General features: G+C 33.7%; 3 protein-coding genes across 3 annotated transcripts; 1 reads left to right on the top strand and 2 right to left on the bottom strand.

Moving 5' to 3' along the window:
• Positions 1-264: 264 nt before the first annotated feature.
• LOC123691100 (cilia- and flagella-associated protein 65-like) lies at positions 265-12,787 on the top strand. The gene is made up of 27 exons (XM_045635338.1): positions 265-440; positions 617-836; positions 1,000-1,154; positions 1,820-1,939; positions 2,306-2,588; positions 2,859-2,940; positions 3,014-3,188; positions 3,482-3,588; positions 3,666-3,798; positions 4,099-4,262; positions 4,504-4,671; positions 4,772-4,838; positions 4,914-5,084; positions 5,280-5,468; positions 5,556-5,632; positions 5,855-6,125; positions 7,344-7,583; positions 7,890-8,063; positions 8,341-8,484; positions 8,581-8,587; positions 9,915-10,023; positions 10,355-10,474; positions 10,652-10,784; positions 11,859-11,996; positions 12,242-12,360; positions 12,444-12,566; positions 12,649-12,787. The coding sequence occupies exons 1-27, from the start codon at positions 324-326 to the stop codon at positions 12,746-12,748; spliced, it is 3,906 nt and encodes a 1,301-aa protein (XP_045491294.1). The 5' UTR covers positions 265-323; the 3' UTR covers positions 12,749-12,787.
• A 136-nt stretch (positions 12,788-12,923) lies between these two features.
• On the bottom strand, positions 12,924-17,868 carry LOC123691101 (S1 RNA-binding domain-containing protein 1). The gene is made up of 12 exons (XM_045635340.1): positions 17,349-17,868; positions 17,119-17,272; positions 16,807-17,033; positions 16,084-16,332; positions 15,771-16,005; positions 15,345-15,466; positions 15,094-15,241; positions 14,548-14,631; positions 14,269-14,411; positions 13,823-14,035; positions 13,374-13,630; positions 12,924-13,171 (listed from the first exon to the last, which is right to left on the bottom strand). Exons 1-12 carry the CDS (start codon positions 17,720-17,722, stop codon positions 12,984-12,986), a joined length of 2,394 nt encoding a protein of 797 aa, XP_045491296.1. The 5' UTR covers positions 17,723-17,868; the 3' UTR covers positions 12,924-12,983.
• A 2,102-nt stretch (positions 17,869-19,970) lies between these two features.
• LOC123691102 (protein-lysine N-methyltransferase EEF2KMT) lies at positions 19,971-21,393 on the bottom strand. Its single transcript, XM_045635341.1, has 5 exons — positions 21,213-21,393; positions 20,815-21,138; positions 20,473-20,731; positions 20,185-20,400; positions 19,971-20,081 (listed from the first exon to the last, which is right to left on the bottom strand). The coding sequence occupies exons 1-5, from the start codon at positions 21,300-21,302 to the stop codon at positions 19,972-19,974; spliced, it is 999 nt and encodes a 332-aa protein (XP_045491297.1). The 5' UTR covers positions 21,303-21,393; the 3' UTR covers position 19,971.
• Positions 21,394-21,500: the final 107 nt, after the last annotated feature.

The following is a 21,500-nucleotide window of genomic DNA, read 5'->3' as shown; positions in this document are numbered from 1 at the left end:
GGAAATTAGAGTACAGAACGCGGGTAGTTTTTCATTCAGATAAAAATTATTGTATGATTGATAAAAGTAACTACTTAGTTACTTATCTATTTTTTGATAATTATTTTTGTCACATTTTTGTGAAAAAATTTATAGGTATACCACCAAGATACCCACGGTATCACACAGTATACTACGGTATGTAACCATAACTTTTTCGGGACATAGAAAAATAATTAACACTATGGTAAGTAATTAATAAAAAAAAAAATATTGCAGGTTTCTTTGACATTTTTCTTTAGCTGTTTGATAAAAAACGTTATTGACTAATTTAATGATAGATTATGAATATGCAGAACGTTTCTCTCGATAGTATATCCGATACGCGAAACGTCGATTTTGGTTGTTTACCTGTCGACACAGTAGCAGAAAAATCCATCACTATTCAAAACACAAGTGGGGTAAGTTAATTTGCAGCTGTTAAATTCTCAAAATCTTGTACCTACCTATTTTGAGTATCGTATCATAAAACGTACGATTAGATACGATATAGTGAGTACGTATTATTCCTAGAAGATGTCTTTAGCACCTCTGATTCTGCTAACAAAAATCTAATTCAAATATTTTATCATTTCAGAAACCGTTAATATACCGGATTTCGCACACCTATATTTTAAATAGTATAGACAAAGTTTTCAAAGTCGTTATAACTTCTACTTCTATAGATCCTTTGAAATGCGCCCAAGTAACAATTATTTTTAAGCCAAACATTCCGGGCCAATCATTTACTGAATACTATTTAATTGATGACATAATGGGAAATATGTATAGATTGATAGTTACTGGTAAATGTTACGGTAAGTAAACTATAGTTAACTACCTAAACTTCTTACAGATAAGTAAGGTACCTGAGTATATTTTTTACTGCTGTTTTTAATCACTCTAACTTGATGTTACTACTAAGCGTTTCTTTACGGCTTTTCTAAAATGTAAGTAATTTCAACTTTAACTATCATATAGGGCCGGAAGTTAAGCTAAGCAGACGAAAACTGGTCTTCAGAATATGCAAAAATGTAACTGAACAAAGGAATGAGACAATAAACATTATAAATAAGTCAGCGATCGATGCGCCTTACCAGTGGCTCCTACCGATCAGCGGTCAAGGATTTTTCCAAGTAAATAATTGTTTCTTTAAATTTTCATTACGCAGGTTAATGCCTCAAAACACGTATGCACATACGCGACTATTTCTAACAACGTTACACATTATTGTACTAAAGGGTGGCGTGTGTCTCTCATTCTCAAGGGACACGTTAACAATAGTTGTAAATAGTGTACCTACCTCATTATATTTTTATGTAACCGAGACAAATGTAAATCTATTGTTTATCTGTTATTACTTTTTATAACACACAACATAATATTTACCATTAAAACGGATTATACAATAGAACATAATAATTATTATGTGAACTATATTAGTTGTCCCTTACCACAGATCCCTAACTTACCAACGTTTGAGAATACGCGCCATTTAGGATTTTCATAATGTTTTTAATTATTATATTGTGAACTATATTAGTTGTCCCTTACCACAAGCTTCCTTGGACCGCCTCCTTGGTACAGTGGAGACGAAGAAAAAAAATGTCTCGGTCCAGAAGGCTGATCACCTACTTGTCCCTAAAGAAAATCGATCAGTGAAACAGATGTATAATGCATCTGCCCCTTACCCCACTAAGGGGACTCGGGACTTCACTTGCCACAAGCTTACCACAGATCCCTAACTTACCAACGTTTGAGAATACGCGCCATTTAGGTTTTACATAATGTTTTTAATTAGATATCAACTGGTAATTGCGGAGTCGTTCGGGCATTCGAGACAATAACTGCAAATGTAATTTTCAACGGTTCTGCACTTGGCATATACACAACTGAACTTGTCTGTCTAGTTTTGCATCAGGTACCTATGTTCATAAAAACAAATATTTTAACGAAACTTGTTAATGTTTTAAAGGACGATGGTAAAACCAGCTTAAAATACTTAACACTATTGAACTATTCTCTATCTAGATAGTTTTTCCACTACATATTATTTTTATTTCAAAATTCCGGCATTACTATGAATCTTTTGATAATAATTAAACGATTGAGATATGCCGGGGCTGCGTTTTTCGATTTCCCTAGTACTTATAAAGAAGGATTTATAAAATTACATAAGTACAAAAATAAAGATTGATACCTACGCAAAAGTTAATAGTGGTTGTTAGCGGGAATTTGTATTCAATTTTAATTCTAAATTATTAATTAACCCAACTTCATCTTCAAGGAGCCCATCTTTTTAAATGTTATTGCGGCCGTCGTGCTCCCTGGAAACCCCCTATATAATATACATGATCATGTGTTTGAGAAAAATTGGAAACGCAAGCGAAGATTCGTACACCTTATGGAGAATAGTCTGAACCGTTTGGACTATATACCGCCAGCTTCTGCGTTTGAGAGATATCTGGACTTTGGTACAGGCAGTGTGACAGACATTACCCTAAATATATCGCAGACTTTGTGTGTCACTAACCATAGAGAGGAGGATGTGTACATTCTTTGGCTTTTAGGTAAAATATTCCCTTTTTTAACCGAGCGACGTTCTCAAGAACGCCGTAGGTTTTCGTATGATTTTTTTTCCTTGGAAATCAGCCAAAATGTTTTCATCCAATACAGAAAGAAGAACAACTTCTTTTATCCTATCATAGCAGTTGTATATTTTTCTCTCTTTCTTAACTACAAATTATATTTAAAATCATTTTAAGTACTTTGATCAACGTTTTTGAAAAGCAAAACAAACGCCTCCTATTCCATTTTAATATTACGTAATTGTGTTTCAGATCCTGATAATGTGTTTCTAATAGATCCCATTGAGGCAGTAATACCGCCTAATGAGTCACGATTGTTTACTATCAGATTTAGGTAAAAATACTTCTTATAAATTGGGGACCTTTAATAAAATGAGAACAAAATATACTTTAAAATTGTATTACAGACCAGATTTCGATAACGAAGTGTATGGTTTCCTGCTATGTGGAGATTGTCAGCAGAAAGTCTACGATAGTAACAATGAAGTTAAAATCAAACACACGTGGTTTAGGATACCGTGTATCGGAAATACTTGGTCACCGTGTACTGAATGGACTACGGAATGGGATTGTCCGGTTGAGGTTTGATTATTAAAAAGTCATTTTAGGAATGCTTTGTGCATCCGAATAAAAAGAAGAACGTAATTTTCGAAGTTATTTCAGTGTTTACCTATGAAGATATTGACTAGGTCACGGAGTCATAATTTGCGTACTAACAACGTACTTAATACTTAACAAGCGCACCTTTTTTCAATAAACCGTCAATTTTAATGCGACTCAATACAAGAATGTAGAGCTATCTTTATCTTTAAAATATTGTAGGTATATGAGTTTTATTTGCTTACGTTTTAGCAATACCTAGAATTTCTATACAGGTCGTGATGCCACCAACAGTTCCTGCAAGAACAACGTTTGCCAATTTCATGCTATCCAATAAACATGACATTCCAATGCATTTTAAATTCGAGGCACCACCGAATACGTAAGGCCATTTTCTGATCAATCCACTCACATTTGTGTTTAATGTGGGTAACGTAATAAATATCTAACTACCCTCAGAAATTATGTTTTGATGCCCATGTGTGGTATAGTCCAAGGAAGAGGTTGGCAAATAATATCAGTTGCTTTAGAACCAAAGGCATTCGGAGAATACTGTGAAACTTGGGATTTGATAATAAATAAAGTTCAAAAGGTAATAAATAATACTTACAATACTTTCCTAAATAAATGTTGTATTGACAGTTATATTGTAAAATTTGTACCGACAATTAATGCGTTTTCTTGGCATTGTAAAATAACTCGACGTTTCCAAGTACCCTCATTTGTAGTATTACATAAGGTTCAATATAGATTTACAAATGTTTTATTTTTTAACCTTTATACTAGGTACTTCCCTCATTTATAGTATTACCTCCATAAGGTTCAATATAGCTTTATAAATGTTTAACCCTTTCTGCTCATAAATCAACACATTTTATACAAAATTCACCAGGCTCGTATATGCCTATTCGGTAACGCAGAAACAAGTAAGGTTGAAGTGATGTCACACGGCTACAGCCCGCAAGCGCACGCCTTGTACGAGTTCCCGCCTACTATCACGGGCTGCACCAACTATTGTACCGCATACCTGCATAACCTTACTAGAATGAGTATACAGTAAGACGATATTCTTAGATAGAATAGATGGGGAAATACACAAATTGTAGTTGATATTTATATAAAAGACTTTAAAGGCTCTCGAAGCCGGTTTCTTGGGACAATGTTTTTGGCAGGAAATGAGGAACATACCTATAGTCCTCACATTTAAATTAAATACATACCGGATATTCTAGGTATCAAAATAAATATCCATATGTATGTAAAAACACTTGAATTTGGTTATATTATTTGTTTATAGTATGCGAGTTCTTAATTCTGTGCCGTGGTTGGGAGCGGACAATAACGGTTGCATAGTAATGTCACCAAAGGAAATACTCCGTTTTCATTGGTGGTTCTTTCCCAAAGAACCGAATAAAGTCTACGAAACGACCGTCACGTGTTCCTGCATCTGTCTTATTGATGACAGGTGAAATACATAGAGATACTATTACTACGTAAAATATCATTCATTTGTATGAAATATCATTCCCAAAATAACGTTGGAATAAAATAAATTTGTATTATAGACCTGTCGGTGTGCCAACTGAGCTGTTTATACGTATAACCGGCTTTTCTGAACTTCCGGATTTGAGGGTAGGTGGAGTTTATTAGCCATACAATGTATTTATTACATGTCTGAGTTTATAAGTAAGATTTTGCATGTTTTAGGTTTTGCCCAAAACCCTAAATATCCACGATGCTGTTGTTGAAGAGAGTGTTCTATTTACTATAACACTGTATAATTATGGATCATGTTATTTCACATCAAAACTTTATCATGTAATCGACGGCATGGGCGATGATCATAGTGGAGATAAATTTGAAATAGATTCTAATGTGGTAAAGATTTTTTCATAAATAATTACCAAATTAAATTCAATAATAGTATTAATACAAGGCATGATAATATTATAATGACGTCCTTATTAAACTCAAAGTTTCATTATATAAAATAAAACTGATAATAGTCATATCTTACGAGTTAAGATGATTTTGCTGAAATATGATACAAATTTATAAAATTAAAAATTTTAGAATAGCCTCAAACCATCTAACCACTGCGAAATAAAATTAAAAGTAACAGCGCACGGTGCGGGCTCCAGACAAATAGATATAAAATACACAGTGCTCTTCAGAACTGAGTTTGACGAAGTGGAGGAGATACAGCCAATAAAGAAAACAATTTGCATTGTTTGGTACGACGGTATCTATCCAACCATAAAGGTTAGATTTTACAATGTCTGCATCGAATTTGAGAATTACAACTGAATCACGTCGGCTTTCATGCAATTTGTGAATATCCCGTTGCAGATTAAACGCACGATATCTGTGAAATGTCCAGTGATTCTGAGCAATCACTGCGTTTGGAATATTACCAATGTAAAAGAGTAAGTTGAACATTGCGATTTACAAAAAGTTCATAGTACCAATAGTACCTAACTTTCCTAATAACGTCTGCTATTGTCTTCATCACCAATTAATACATTCACAAGTTAGATTCTTCAATTAATTTTAACAACATCTAATACCTACATTCATAATCGTTTCTAATAGATTCCAAGTATATTAATTAGGTTGTGCGAATGTTAATCTTCATCAAAATATTGCAGACTCAACAAAGCGTTGGAGAACTGTAGACCAAATAAGCCTCTAAACGTGAATCTGTACGCACCAGATTTATGCTTACGCTCTGAGCGAGTTGAGTTAATCTTCATAATAGGTTGTGTGTACCGAGTGCCAGTGGCTTGGAACTTGAGAAGGGAGAAGATATGCGATTGTGAAATGGTGGAAGTACAACAGGGTATATCTACGTATGTGATGAAGCATACGTGTGTGCATAGGGCATTGGTGGAACTGACTCCGAGCAATGGAATAGTTTCGGTATGGAATTTGTCATGGTTGTATATGTCGTGGTCATATCGTAGATTTGATCATTTCATGATATGAGTGGCCATTTCACGAAATGGTCGCATATCGTGAAATGGCCAATTTAGTTTGGCCACATCATGATGTGGTTTGGGCAGATCAATGATAAGAAATCGTTTCACGATATGGCCAATAAACGCACGGTTTTTTCATGAAATGATCAAAATTATTTGATCATATCGTAAAATAGTTACATTAATCGTTGGTAGAGGCGCTGCAAGCTCTGTGTTTATGTGATAAGATGGCGGCCGCTGGCGAAAATTAAATTATTCGCAGTTAAAAACTTCATAATTCGTTTAATAACAATATTATGAAGAAAGTCATAGCAAAGAATTTACGACGAAGAGGTACGAGTACTATGGAAAATGTGGATATCTTATATTATGTATTTAAGAAAAAATGCGACTTAAATAAAATAATTTAAGAAACTACTACTATATTATTATAATTGTTTGTTTTTTAAAAAGCGATCCGCTTCTGGCACTCGCCGGCCGCTGCCGCGGCACGCTCGCTTTGCTCGCTCGGCTCGTGCGTTGTTTATCAAAGTCTAACCTAACCTAACCTAACTGTTTTCTATTGCAAAAACGATTCGCTTCTGGCATTCGCCGGCCGCTGCCGCGGCACTAACTTAAATGATATTAAACAAGTTTTTAGAATATAGTTATTCTGAAATTTTTTAATATTTTATGGACTCTTTATATTTTATACGATCTGGCCAAATGTGGATGAACAAATCGTGAAACGTTGACGATTTAACGATCTGATCAAACTATGTTGGCCATTTCACGATATGCGACCATTTCGTGAAATGGCCACTCATATCATGAAATGATCAAATCTACGATATGACCACGACATATACATAACCGTATTTGGGAATAAACATTGTGAAGTGATTAAAACACGATATACCTACTATATGTTTTAGTGTTTAACAATTTACAGTAGGTACCTACTCCAAAGACTTCATGCAAATATTTCGGCCAATGAGCTAAATTTGAAAAATAGAAGCGCATTATGTAGAAAATAATATGATACAGTACGTACAAGCATCCCTAGTCCGATGGGACTAAAGACCATCACGACAGTAGAGACAGTTTTTAAATCTATTCTAGTCTCGTCTATTTTAACCAGAGATTTTTTATTTATTTTGAAATAACCTCTTATTTCTAGCCCACGAATCCAGGAATATTACAAATGAACCTACAATACTGTCTCGAAGGGAAGAATACCTTATGCTACGTATTAACGATGTCGAATAACCGCACAATAAACATATTCATCAATATTTTTACGCACTTGAAATCCAAAGGTGTTCTCACGCCATTGCGACGAAACGTCGAAAATAATGACTACCTGACCATATTGGACTGTGGGAGAGTACCTATTAATAACCTAGATCCTGTTATACGAGTAAGTTAAGTTCCACTTTCGTGTTTTAGTGAAGCTTGATCAATTTAACGGCATTGACACAGTTATTTTACTGTTTAGTTGATTGATTATTATAGACGACGCAAAATACTAATTTCACACAACTATACCTAAATACATAGGCTTCATAGCGAGATGAATTTGTACAATGAACATAGGAAATAAAATCCAAGAAATAGATAAAAATATCAATAAAACCGTGGGATAGCAAAAGCGCCTCACCACCACATTTGTTACGACTTTCCTTGAAGAAGGTTTGTTAGAATTTATACGAAATCAATATTCTAGATTGTATGGCTTTACAACCCAACAGACGTTTTTACCACATGGCGCTTACTTCGGGGAAATACTATAACTCCAGACACAGTCATACGATGCTTGCAATATTTCGCAGAAGTGCCTCCTTTGGACAAATTGGCAGTACCCTTCGCTTTTATGCCTACTGAAATGATCGATTATGAGGTGATTCTAACTATCTAAGACCATATCTAATGGAAAACTGTTTCTAAAATATTATTGCCTAGCTTTTTCTCCCGCTATCACGTGATCGTTTTAACGCCATCTATCAGAATTTTTGAGAGATTAAAACACGCATCTTTTTGGTCTTCCCATAGGAATTTGATAGGAATGTCATGTTTTACTGTGGTAAAAAGTAGCCTCTATCAATCTTTGACTCCCTCACTCCTGACTCCTGTCTATCTGCAGACAAAAATCTATAGACTATATTATTAATTCAAAGGTGGTATTCTTCTGCTCCTTCGGATACGATATTGTCAAGATCTTGGTGAAGGGACAAGGCGGTTTACCAAATTGCATTGAAACTCGATTGGATATCCCAAGCTATGTGGAACAAGTTATTCGATCTGCGTATACACAAAATATTGTACGTGGTTTGTTACAGATTTATCTTTTTTTATACAATTTTGATTGTTAGTTCGTGTAATTAATAAAAAATCGTGATAATAATAACGTGTTCAAGGTATATTTAGGGGAAGGAGGCCTAAAGTGGGCATAGAGCCTAAAGCGGGCACTCAGTATAGTATCGAAATTTTAAATAATGGCGCGCGCGCGACGCGTGAGCACGATCCCCACAACCCTCCCACCTCGCGGCAGTCGTTCGATTCGCTTGCGAGCACGCATTTACAAGCTGCAACAAATAAATGTTTTTCGGTGATTTTTGAAAAATATTGCAAGGTATGTAATATGTGTTCTGTTTATTTTGGTCTTTACAATCCTTTAACCAAAATTTGTTAGTTATTAAGTGGCTATCTGGCCGTATTTTGGTTCCATAAAAATCCACATGTCTAAAAATCTTGAGGCTAGAATTTCGTCTGAACCTTTCAAATGTCGAAAAAGGCAAAGCGGGCAGGGTAAAGCGGGCACGCGCCCGCTTTGCCCCGTCCGCTAAAATGTTACATTCTTTTGTTAATTTTTTGCTTTAGAATTTGCTTTTTCCTTTCAGATGGTTAGTAAATATACGCGTAAAACTTCACAAGCCTCATGGCAATGCTCAACTATGCAGCAAGCAATGCGTGAAGTGCAAGAGTTAGGAAAACCTGACAAAAAGTAGCAACTAAATATGGGATTCCAAGAACGACATTGCAAAGACATCTTAAATCGGGTTCGTGTAATGAGCTAATTGTTAGGTTTACTCTAAGGGTTTACTACTGTCTTTTTTACGGAACAAGGTATGGAGCTTTTGGAATACGTGGACTCTTTATTTTACGGGCTGTCTAAACAAGAATTTATGGAACTTGTATACCTACCTATTACATTATTTTAGGATTTATTTTGTTTAAATACTTGTCGTTCACATGTTATGCTGACCTTTATAATATGTTTCATCATTAATGACAATTATAAATTTATTTTTAATTTTGTTATGAGACTTTTATTTTTTTAAGTTCCTTTGTTTCATATTTAAATTTAAAAATAATTGTGTGACTGTTTGAAATACATAACTTATAAAATATTTTTGTCTTTTACTCTATTTATTATATATATTATTTGTGGCTGTATATTTTGAAATCTGCTGTTTAAATCCAGGCCTGCCCGCTTTACCTAACTACTGCCCGTTTTGCCCTAAACGAAAGCCCGCTTTAGGCCTCCCCTTCGGGCAAAGCAGGCAATCGTAGGCTTTTAGTAAACTGTTAATAATTATTATATACTTTAACTTTTGACAAGTTTAACCACTTAGCATTCAAAAGTATTTATTAATGGAACTTTTTGCAAAAAAATAAATGGTTTAACTTCTTTTCAAACTTCATTTTTTTTAATTTTCCGGTAAGGTGCCCCCTTTGGGCCCACTTCCCCTATCAAAGGATCATATAACTTTGCCAATTATGCCCACGCATTCACTATCAAGAGATGTTATAGCTATAAACAATGACACGGATCATGTTTTACGATTTATTTGGATGCCGTGAGTATTTTTAGTTTCACAAAATAATAGATTTAATTGGGGATAAATATATGAATAGGTATGAAACTAGCTGACCCACGCAACTTCGTGAATATTTTTCATTGATGCAGTCCTTATTTAACGTTGTAGGATGTTACAATATAGCCTTTATGCATCAATAAGCTATATTATTTTTCAATTGGAACTACATTAGAACCGTTCCTAAAATTAGAGCGTTCAAATCTTCAGCATTATAATATTGGTATAAAAAGACATTCTAGATTAATAATAATTATTAAATATTAAATTGAAAAAAAAAACTACACTAACTACTTTAACTACGAGTAAACAGGGAAAGAATAGCGAATATAGTTAACATTGTTTTGACCCCGTGGTGGGGGGTGCTGCAACCGAAATCATCGGAATGGATTACGATGACTGTTTACACTCTTCAGGAGCCTGCGACATTTACGTAAGCCTCCTCGTTTTTATAAATGAAAATAAAAACATCCGACTAGTACCTAAAGCTACCTTAGACAATTATTTACCTAAATCTAAGTACTCGTAGACTTCAAAACGTTAATTTAAAAATCAGCAATCCTTATTAAAATACAACAGCTCACTAATTATTATTATTCACGTATTTAAGCACCACAATCGCTTGCGAGATTTTGGATTTGACTGAGCGAAGACGATATCAACGCAACGAACTTCTGAGAAGGAATAAAACAGAAAAATGCAACCAGGAATTCATTATAACAGAAGAAGGGATGTTCCATCCTGTGAGTCTATCTTAATAACATTATTTAACATTCGTATTTCTTTTGAAATTTAGAATATAACTTTTAACTACATTGAATCGATTCAATCTTAGATTAAGGATTGGTCTCCGCGCGCGCTACGACTAGATACCGCCGGCGTACTCGAAAAATGCGGCAACTAAAAGTACGCCGAAATCGGCGTACCCGAGCCAGTCGTGTCACAAGCATTGTGTGGAGAGGGCGTACCGATAGTTTCTAAAGATTTTGGACAAAACCTGAAGTAAAATGCCTGTTTGTGCCATAAAACTGTTTAAAAAAAATACAATAAATAATAAGAAAGACACTGGGATCACGTACCATCAGGAATAATCGTATTATTCAATATTTCACCTGTACTTTGAAAATGTTGTTTACGAAAATACGACGCCATTTAGTGTTGCCGTACTGCATATCCCAAAAACACACTTTTAATTTGAACTTATTTTATTCATAATGTTTTTTTTTTCAATACTATTAGTCTATTACTAACGCATATTATAAAAAAAATGATAATAACAATAATTTATTTCTGTTTAACCTTGTTTAACTGACTCATATGTATGTTATTTTTTTTATTACCGCTTTTTTACTTTTAAAAAACCTTTGTGATAGTATAGTGGCATCGCAAGTGGATTTGAGTCACATGTTCATGGGTTCGATTCCCGGCAAGGCCAAAATGAAATAAAAATATTTTTCAAACTTCTTTCCAAGATAGCCCATTTCCCATTTATGGGGTAAAATTTATGTAGCTGGCAGTACAATTCTTCACACACACTAGCGTCCTTACAAATTGCCTTACACACACTACAGAACTGAGTTGCCGCACTCACGGAGCTATTGTTTTTAGGTGGAGCGGTATCTAGTCGTAGCGCGCGCGCGGAGACCAATCCTTAATCTAAGCGATTCAATTTTAAACATTTTAAAGGATGTTTTGAGAACATTATTTATTTTTCACAACAATGTGAACCATAGCAGTACCTACATTGCACATATACTTCAGATTTATCAAATAAATACGAAAACAGTAAACACATAATATATTATTTACTTTTTAAGGGTATCAATGATTTCCCTCCATACGTTTTGGATCTTAAAAAACCACAACCGTCATATTTGTCTATGACCGTATCCGTGTCATCGAAAGGACAACGTGACGGTGTTCCGAGAATGCTTATGAAACAAATGTGGGAACAGGTATGATGCGTTATGATATTTTAAAATACTATTAGCAGATACAGATTTTTGACTTGGACCAAAAATAAAGTGATAGCTACAATCAGACTCCAAAAAGGGGGATATTTAAACTCAAATCAAATTTAAATTCAATCGTAACATAGATCTCGTTACTTTATGATCATAATTTTTTTTATATTCACTTTAGTTGAATACAATAACTATCGAGAGATAAAAGTAATTTTAAAATTATTTAAAACTAACAGGCACCACCGTATGATTTAATGTCATCCGATTTTAACGACTACGGCTCTTCTGGCGCTGGTACTAGTGGAAATAATATGACAGTTGCCGATATTATACGTATTATTGATGGAATATTATGGTGAGTCTGTTTATTCATTTATTCTTTGGACTTAAATTATCAAGAAATTTGATGATGTGTATGCGCATCATTAAAATTTTCAGGGACGCCATGCATAGCAAAATGTTTAAATACCATTTACAATATTATTCCAAGGAAGATTTACCTATGTATGGACACCTGTTAAATGTGATAGAAACTGATTCCAAGCCGAAACTCAGTAGAAGGTACTTTTTTTACTAATATGTAAACTGCTTAAAAATATATTTTTGTTACCTATCTATTATGGACGTATTTATTTCGTTTCAGGGTAACTTCAGGAATATGTGACGCTATCGTTAACAAGGCTGTGTTTCACGTTTACAATCTTAATTCAAGACGTGATGTTTCTATACTTGAAGCAGAATAATGCCCATTAATTAAATTAAAAATATTATTTTGTTTTCCATTCTTGTAGTGTTATTTAATTATATTAAAATGCATTATATTAAAATGCACTATAATACAAGATATTGAAATATGAACCAAAAATGTCTTTGAATAGAGGAGTAGGTATATTATATAGCGAATTAATAAAACAACACTTCATTGATATTTTTTTTATTCAATCATTAACAAAGCTATCACAGTATATAATCAGTCGTTTAGTCAAGTATCTTATCCAATCTAAGCTGTAGTTTCTTAGGTTTAGGCGTGTTTATCACAGTAACTGCTACCCTGTCCCCAAGTTTGGGGGTTTGGTTGCCTCCTAAATTACTTCTATGTATGAGCCCGTTGTCTCCAACCCCGCAATCGACGAAACATCCAAAAGGCACTACATTTCTCACAACACCTGAAAAAAAAAGATATTATTACAATTGTTATTTTTTTTCGATTTTTTTGTATATAAATCTATTTAATATTTGATCAATAATAATTAATAGGTTAAGGTTTGCAGGACAAATAAAACATACATACATTATTTAAAAAAATACAGGCAATATGAATATGAAATTAATCTACAAAAAAATCAAGCTTTGTTTATGGTACTCTACCTGTCAACGAAGTTCCCGCCACTAACTGTTCGCTCGTTTGCACAGATAACGAATACACCGGCCTACAAAACGTGATCACATTGTCTTCATACGACTTCTGCTTGAACGCAGTAATGATCAATTCCAAAGTACTAACATCAGTGTCCAAATCTTTGCTGATCGATAATTTGTCGATACTTTCCGTTTTTTCTTCTACTCTTTGAGGGAAATCTGGCCGTGTCAAATGTTTTATATCGACACCAATTTTCTTGGCAAATCTACAATGCGAAATTATTTTTATAAATTTTTCTTCATGCAAAGAATATTATGAAATATTTTAATAACATAGTTATACGTAAAATATTTTCCAAAAGCTTGGACAAGTTTACCGTGCACGTTGCAAGGATTAACATGGAAAATTAATTATCAAAAGACACAATAAGTAGTTTTGCTAATTACTTATTACTCACACTTTAGCTATTCCATAGCTCTCTGGATGTATGATAGTGCTGTCCAAGGGCTCAGAGCCTCCTATGATTTTCAAAAATCCAATACATTGTTGATACGTTATTTTTCCAATACCGGATACTTTTAGTATTTCAGCCCGCGTTTTGAAGGCACCGTTATCTTCGCGATACGATATTATTTTTTTAGCTCTCCCATCATTAAGGCCAGATATTCGCCTGTAAGTTTATTAATATACAACGTGGTGCTAAAGTGTCGTGCGGTGGGATAAAGCAATTTATATTCGAGAAGTATGGAAAATTTTGTGCAATTTTTTCTCAGTTTGCGAAATTGTATGCGTTTGTAGAAATATTCCGTTTGCTCATTGAACAAACATTTGACCTACGAATAAAAGAATATTCGTAAATTGTGACTAATATTCTGGTGCCAATTAGGTGTAAATATGTCTTACCTAAGCATAGCTTGAGATGCAGTGTTGATGTCCACTCCTACTAAACTGACAACTTTTTCAACAGCATTATCTAGCGCAGATTCAAGCATTTTTGCTGGAATGTCGTGTTGATATAATCCGACTCCTAAATTTTTTGGTTCAACCTATTGGAAATTACAAAATCAGTGTTTGAATTATGTTTGTATGTTATTTGCCACATAGGTAAATAAGACACTCTTATTCGTTGGGAACAAACAGCATAAGGACATATCATATTCAATCTAATAAAATACGAATTACCTTAATTAATTCGCCCAGAGGATCTAACACCCTTCTGGCAATTGATAGAGCTGATATTAAATTTGGATCCATGTTTGGATGTTCCTGAAACCAAATTATATTTATATACCTAATTCGATAGCCACTCATCACGCAGCGTAATTCGAAATTCCGCGCATTCTCGTGACCTAACGCAACGCAGGAAAGCGTGATCCAATGTTTGCATGGTATTTCCATTTGTATACAAGCTGTCCGGAATTTGGGGAACTATGCTCAAAGGAACTTTTAGTTTACATAAAAGATGACATCATTTGAATAAGACGAAACAGAGTCACTGTGAGACCACAAAACGTAAGCGCTCATAACATAGCGCGCTTGAATGCGTAAAGATACAGAACAATTATGCAGATCTTCACTCCTGCAGTGCAACATCATGTTTACATTAGTATAAATAAACACACTTATATAAAATATATTATATAGAACAGGGTATGCTTTTGACCAGAAATATAATTAAAAATAGATATGTGTAACTAGCTAGTTTTAACACTTATAAAAATTATTTACCTTTTGTGCTTCCTTGCTAATGGAGTAAATAGAGGCTCCTTGTTCTGGTACAATGATTATTGGAATATCATCAGCTATGTGATGATATTTCAACCAAGTGTCTGTTTCCCGGCACGCTGTACCATTGCCCAAACCAATGAGTTCTACTCTGAAAATTGTTGAATTAAAAACTTATTATATTTAAACTATAAGGATTATTATTTAAATAAAGAAGTTTAATCTTGAAACATGGTAAAGATTATATGACATACCTGTGTTTTCCTAATAATTCCTTTAATTGTCTTGCTGCATTGTCGTTGCTATTAGTATTGCGTAAATTAGGATATATCGTGCAAGCTTCTAATTTTGCACCATTTACATCAATTATACCTACCTGTAATAAAATTATTATCATATTCAATTTTGTAATATAACTCTTCAAGTTTGTTCGTTTGAACGCACTAATCTCGGGAAATACTGGTCCGATTTGAAAAATTATTTCGGTGTTAGATAGCTAATTTATCGAGGAAGGCTATAGGCTATATATCATCACGCTACGACCAACAGGTGTGAAGCCACGGGGGTGAAACCGAGCGAAGCAGCTAGTATTATGATAAAATTTTCAAATTACCACAACATAACTTTATAAAGAAGTTTGAATTACTTTACTACATTTTTATTTCTTAATAGTAACATACTTTACATCCTGCTTTGAAACCAGGATCAAGTCCTGCTATTCTTCTGTTTTTAATTGGTTCAGTAAGTAAGTATTTTTCCAAATTTGCTGTAAATGTTTTGATTGCTTCCTTCTCAGCTGCTGCAGTAAGGTCAGATCTAACTTGTCGAGATAGCCAGGGCTTTATAAGTCTATTGTAAGCATCTTGTAATCCCTTGTGCACCCAATGGTTACTTTTCCAAATTGTAAAGCAGAATCTGAAATAATCAAATATATATTTTGAATTGTAATTTTATCATGATTTTTAATTTAAAATATATTTTGTTTTAATTTACTTTTCAAGTCTATTATAAAACCAATCAGGCACAATAACTTTGACTGATAAAATTTTTTCATCTTCCCCCCTATTAATTGCTAATGTTTGGTAACTCTTCACAAAATGGATGGGACATTTCCACTCAAAATACAATTTGTATGTTTCTGGATCTGATTTTGTGTCAATCTTCTTGTTTTCTTCCTTCTTTGGTTCTTTTGTGGAACTTTTTGTTCTACTGCTTTGTAAAGTGAATCTTGTTTCTTCTTTTCTGGAAATTTTAAATACATTTCTTTTATATGGCACTTAAAAGTAGTAATCTTTTAATATGTAATTGTATAATATATCACTAATATATTATTAATAACTAGCGGTCCGCCCCGGCTTCGCCCGTGTTACATATTCACGTTTTCTCTACATAAGAACCATCCTCGTACTTCAAGGAATATAATAAAAAAAGAATTAAAGAAATCGGATGAGCTGTTCTAAAGTTATGCGCTTACCAACACATTTTGGGATTCATTTTTATATTATAGACTAGCCTCCGCCCGCGACTCCGTCCGCGCGGATGTCGGTCTTCGCGTGGATGGTTTTCTCTACATAAGAACCATCCTCGTACTTCAAGGAATATAATAAAAAAAGAATTATCGAAATCGGTTCAACCATTCTCGAGTTATGCTCTTACAAACACATTTTGCGATTCATTTTTATTATATTATAGATAAGTTTTATAAAAACTACATACAAACTCCTCATTTGCTCTAACACCCTTGTATCTTTATAAATGATATCAGCAACTATATGAGTTATATGTGTGTCTACTTTCTCTGCATTGGATAGTTCCTCACTACCATCACAGAGAGAGTTTATATCAATATATTCTCCATTTAGTGCTCTTATTGCATATGGTTCCAGACCCAGATTTCTAGCTCTTTCAGCTAGTGATAAGGAATGTGATTTAAGAGGTGCATACTGGAATATAAATAATGTGTTTATTTATTAGTGTTTTGTAAAGCAACATCAAACATTATTTGAAAGATAAAAAACTATATCTTACCACTAAATCAAGCTCAGACAGATTTCTAGCATTCAGTATACTTTTCTCGATCTCGGGAGTGAGCTTTTTTGACTTTTTCAAACTTTCTAACACAGATTTGACTTTCTTTTTAAATTGAACAATGTTCTGATAACTTTCATAAATTTCCTGAAGCCTGAAAATAGAACAGTGTTTGTTTGATTATAATTTAACTTTATTAGTTTACTTAAACTATTTTCGTTATTATTTACCGGTCGGGCAGTAAGTGATCAACGGCCTCCTTACGATACCTAGCAATAAAAGGCAAAGTGCATCCTTCATTTAACAATGTAATAAATTTTCGGGCTAACAGCTGTGGAACCTTTTCTACATATGAAAGCATATCATCTTCATTCCACAAATTGTTAGTTACATTATCGTTTGAACCAACCGAACTAATATCATCTGAGTTTTCAACATTCTTTGTTGCTTTAGGTTTTAAAACTTTAGCTTCCTTCTTTGCAATTTTCTTGATTTTCTCTTTTGGCTCACATACTGCAGATTTAGTCTTTTTAGTCAAAGGTTTACTATTTTCCTCTTTTATATCAGCTTTTCTTTTACGAGTAACAGGTTTTTTCCCGTCCATATTTAAAGAATATAGGTATTTATAGAGAATTATTAATTATAGACTTATAGTTTTTACACTTTACTGTTGTATTTATAAATAAACTGTTTGTTCATTCATTCAATAAATTGATTGAAAAATACAACATCAACATACTTTTGTTATCATTGCAACGGCTGTACCTATATATATAAAAGTACTCTGTGAACGGCTGCTACTTGACGTACAGTCGTACACTTAGATTATAAAGGTCGTACAGTAAACAGGTTTACCAGTTGTATTATAGGTACTCTGTCACTGTCAATATTATGTTTTTGTTTCTAGCAAGTTTATTTTGCGGTACCTACCCAACTTATTAATTCAGGTAGGTATATTTTGTGCGCATATTTACGTCGCTCGTTCTCTGTCCCTATAGTATATCCCCATATATTACACAACGGATTTTTTAAATAGATAGAGTGATTCAAGGGGAAGGTGTTAGTACCTAAGTACTTAGATGTAAATTCACTTTATGATAAGCTTGTACATACATGCAGCAAGCTACGCCAGATCTATTTTACTGGCACGTGTATTCCATCCTTATTAAATATTGCCTTATTAAATAAGCCTAAGTATATAAATTATTAGGTTTTAGAGTTTAGACAGCGGGCGAGGCCGTGGACGGAAAGCTAGTTAATTTTAAACAAACCAACTTAGGGTTATATCAACGCTGAATTTATATTATTTTTTTTTAACTCTGCCTTTTGACCATATTATTAGCATTATTACGAAAGATTTAAATGAATTTTTTTACCGTCTTACATAACTAGAAAAAGTTACAACTCACAACATTTATACTATTTATGTAAAAAATTATCTTTTTTTTTGCATTCTATAACCCTATGACCATAAAAAATCAGTTCTTACTTCTTCTAAGCTTTTGTATGTTTTCTGGCTAACCTTCCAAATGCAGTAGTCATTCTCTTCCTTTTGTGGCGTTTATTCCTTATAGTTTTTAAAATCAGGTGGATTTAAATCAATTCCACTGCTAATAGAGATTTAAAAATAACCCTTAACCACTTTTATGGTACTGGTAGACATGGGCGTAGCCACGGTGGGGCAGGGTGGGGCGCTTGCCCCACTCTAGCTTTGACCTGGAAGGTAGGTAGATACCTAACCAAATCTAAAAATTGAAGTACGTACCTACTAACTACTAAGCTTAATATCCGTAAGAAAATTCACACTCGATTCTCGAGTCTACAGGCGACGCAGAAAATGCGACCTTTATAATTTTATTAGTATTATTTAGCTCTAAATTGACTGACTAACAACTAACAAGTGTCATATGCCCAGCGACCAAACGGCTGAAGATTTTTGGATCTATTTCGTGGTGTGGTAGGTGAACAATAAGGTGTTTTGAATAAGAATAATTCGAACAACGAATTACACACGAAAAAAGAAAATAGCTGAGGCTACATGAACATGAACTGTAAGAAAAATGAGTATAGTACCCCAATTATAGTTACCCCACTAACTTATCCAATTTCACTTTTGTTGTGTTACACGTTCTACAACTCACTAATACTTTTTACTTTACACTTTTTTTTTCTAGTGCCTACACTAGAAAAAATGCATTCGTGAATGCCTTCGCGAATGCCATCGCAAATGCCATCGCGAATGCCATCGCGAATGCCTTCGCAAATGCCTTCGCCAATGCCTTCGCGAATGCCTTCACGAATGCCTTCGCGAATGCTATCGCGAATGCCTTCGCAAATGCCTTCGCGAATGCCTTCGCAAATGCCTTCACGAATGCCTTCGCCAATGGCTTCGCGAATGCCTTCGCGAGTGCCTTCGCGAATGTCTTCGCAAATGCCTTCGCAAATGTCTTCGCAAATGCCTTCGCGAATGCCTTCGCTAATGCCATCGCGAATGTCTTCACAAATGCCTTCGCCAATGCCATCGTAAATGCCTTCGCGAGTGCCTTCGCGAATGCCACAGTGAATGCCTTCACAAATGCCTTCGCAAATGCCGGCGGTACGGTCGCCGGCATTTGAAGACCTGGATATAACTTTGGGTACATACTTGGTACATACAGTTGCTAGTTATATATTATTTTTTATTGTTGCCCCACCTTGAGCCCATGGCTAGCTACGCCCATGCTGGTAGACCATAGAGCTTTATTAATGAAAGAGCTGTATGGAGAGAAGATTGTTGAAGAAAAAGGATGTTAAAAAGTAGTATGTTATAATCTCTTTCTGTTTTCAATAATTTTCTAAAAGAAAACACAAAATTTATACTTTGTACTTTATTTTAACAAAACATCTATTTACACTTGAATCCCATTCAATGTGAACATTGCCTGCTACTGTTAATTTCTCTATGGACATAATATTCTGTGATCCTGTAAAAAAAAGCATTTAAATTTTAAACATATTTAAGGTGTTACTTCTAATATAGATTGTTTTTATTGAAATTATTTAAGTTTGTTTATAGTGCAATCTTACCTAAAACAGTAAAAAACTCTTTAAGTGTATCCTCATTGCGTATAATGCATGCAATGTATACTTCCATATTTTTATTTTTCTCAAATAATATTTTCAGAACATTTGAAAGTGGTTGCAATATAGAGGGATCATATACAATATCAGCTCCAATTACAATGTCTGGACTTTCAATACATTTTATATCTTCAACAAAATTCCAGTCCAACTTTGTAACACCTGTAATCAATATTAATTTTTAATCTTTTATTGCATTTTTTTTCATCATTGATCAGTTTGTGTCTATCTCACCTATCCTTTTATCGTCACACTCATAGATAATTGAATTATTTCCACAAATTTTCTTTGCATCTGGAAAATTTATTTGTATATTATCATGTATTGTATTTATAACATCATCATGACAATCCGTTAAGCTGATACTTGATATTTCACATAATTTTGCAACACAGATGCCTGTAAAACCTACACCAGACCCCAATTCAAGGACTTTTTTATTTTTAAATAGATTTTTATGACTGATAATCCAATCTGCCAATATCAATGCAGCCTGAAAAATATTTCAAAATAATTTAAATATAAGTTGTTACAATTAATAATTTAAATGTTTTAATTATTATTAGAAGTAACTACCTCCCAAGTTTTCATGCCTGTTGTGCCATTAATCACCATATTCTTTGTTTCTTTCATTGTAACTATATTATTTAAATTATTGTCAATAACATAATGCCTGTAGCAGAAGTCATTTTGATTTTGTTTATTTGCCATTATTGAACACATGTTTTCATAGATGCCTTCATGAACTTCATGATGCGGCTCTAAATAATTCAAAATTGTTTTCAAATAAAGTCTAACAAATTCTGCACTTAATGGATACTTTTTTATAAGGACGTTGTTTATAGTCGAATTTAAAAGCTGTTCTTGCACACTCCAACTTAATGTTTGAACTTCATTGGCCTTTAAAGAAAAATAAAATATAAACAGAGAAATATTAAGGTTATTATAGTGTTCATTCGAAGAAGTTATCTCACATCTAAATGAAACTTATATGACCCATTATAAAAATGTTTGGCCAGTTTATAAATAACTATATTTTCGTCAATTTGGATACTATCCATCATCAGCACGTAATTTAAAATATTAATTTTTGGATTTGAAATCACTCCTTAACACTTGTTTATTATTTTGAAATTTGACAGGATATTTTTTTTTAAACCATATGATGTTGCCACTTGCCACAAAAATAATCATAGAATATATAGACAGTCTTTTTTTTTCTCCACAGAACAGTAAGTTTTTCTCTCTATCAAAGCCACGTC

The sequence above is a fragment of the Colias croceus genome, chromosome 4 (assembly GCF_905220415.1).
Source record: "Colias croceus chromosome 4, ilColCroc2.1".
Taxonomy (NCBI): domain Eukaryota; kingdom Metazoa; phylum Arthropoda; class Insecta; order Lepidoptera; family Pieridae; genus Colias; species Colias croceus.
The sequence above is the reverse complement of the archived record's forward strand: the minus strand, read 5'-3'. Positions and strand labels throughout refer to the sequence as shown.

Coding starts and splice junctions, on each gene's coding strand:
- LOC123691102 (XM_045635341.1), bottom strand. CDS start 21,302: ATGATGGATAGTATCCAAATTGACGAAAATATAGTTATTTATAAACTG. Junction 21,139..21,212: donor CATATAAGTTTCATTTAGAT/GTGAGATAACTT, acceptor TTTTCTTTAAAG/GCCAATGAAGTTCAAACATT. Junction 20,732..20,814: donor CAGGCATGAAAACTTGGGAG/GTAGTTACTTCT, acceptor AATATTTTTCAG/GCTGCATTGATATTGGCAGA.
- LOC123691101 (XM_045635340.1), bottom strand. CDS start 17,722: ATGGACGGGAAAAAACCTGTTACTCGTAAAAGAAAAGCTGATATAAAA. Junction 14,036..14,268: donor GCATCTCAAGCTATGCTTAG/GTAAGACATATT, acceptor ATAAACTTACAG/GCGAATATCTGGCCTTAATG. Junction 13,631..13,822: donor AGCTATGGAATAGCTAAAGT/GTGAGTAATAAG, acceptor TTCGCATTGTAG/ATTTGCCAAGAAAATTGGTG.
- LOC123691100 (XM_045635338.1), top strand. CDS start 324: ATGAATATGCAGAACGTTTCTCTCGATAGTATATCCGATACGCGAAAC. Junction 441..616: donor CTATTCAAAACACAAGTGGG/GTAAGTTAATTT, acceptor TTATCATTTCAG/AAACCGTTAATATACCGGAT. Junction 12,361..12,443: donor ATTATTGATGGAATATTATG/GTGAGTCTGTTT, acceptor TAAAATTTTCAG/GGACGCCATGCATAGCAAAA.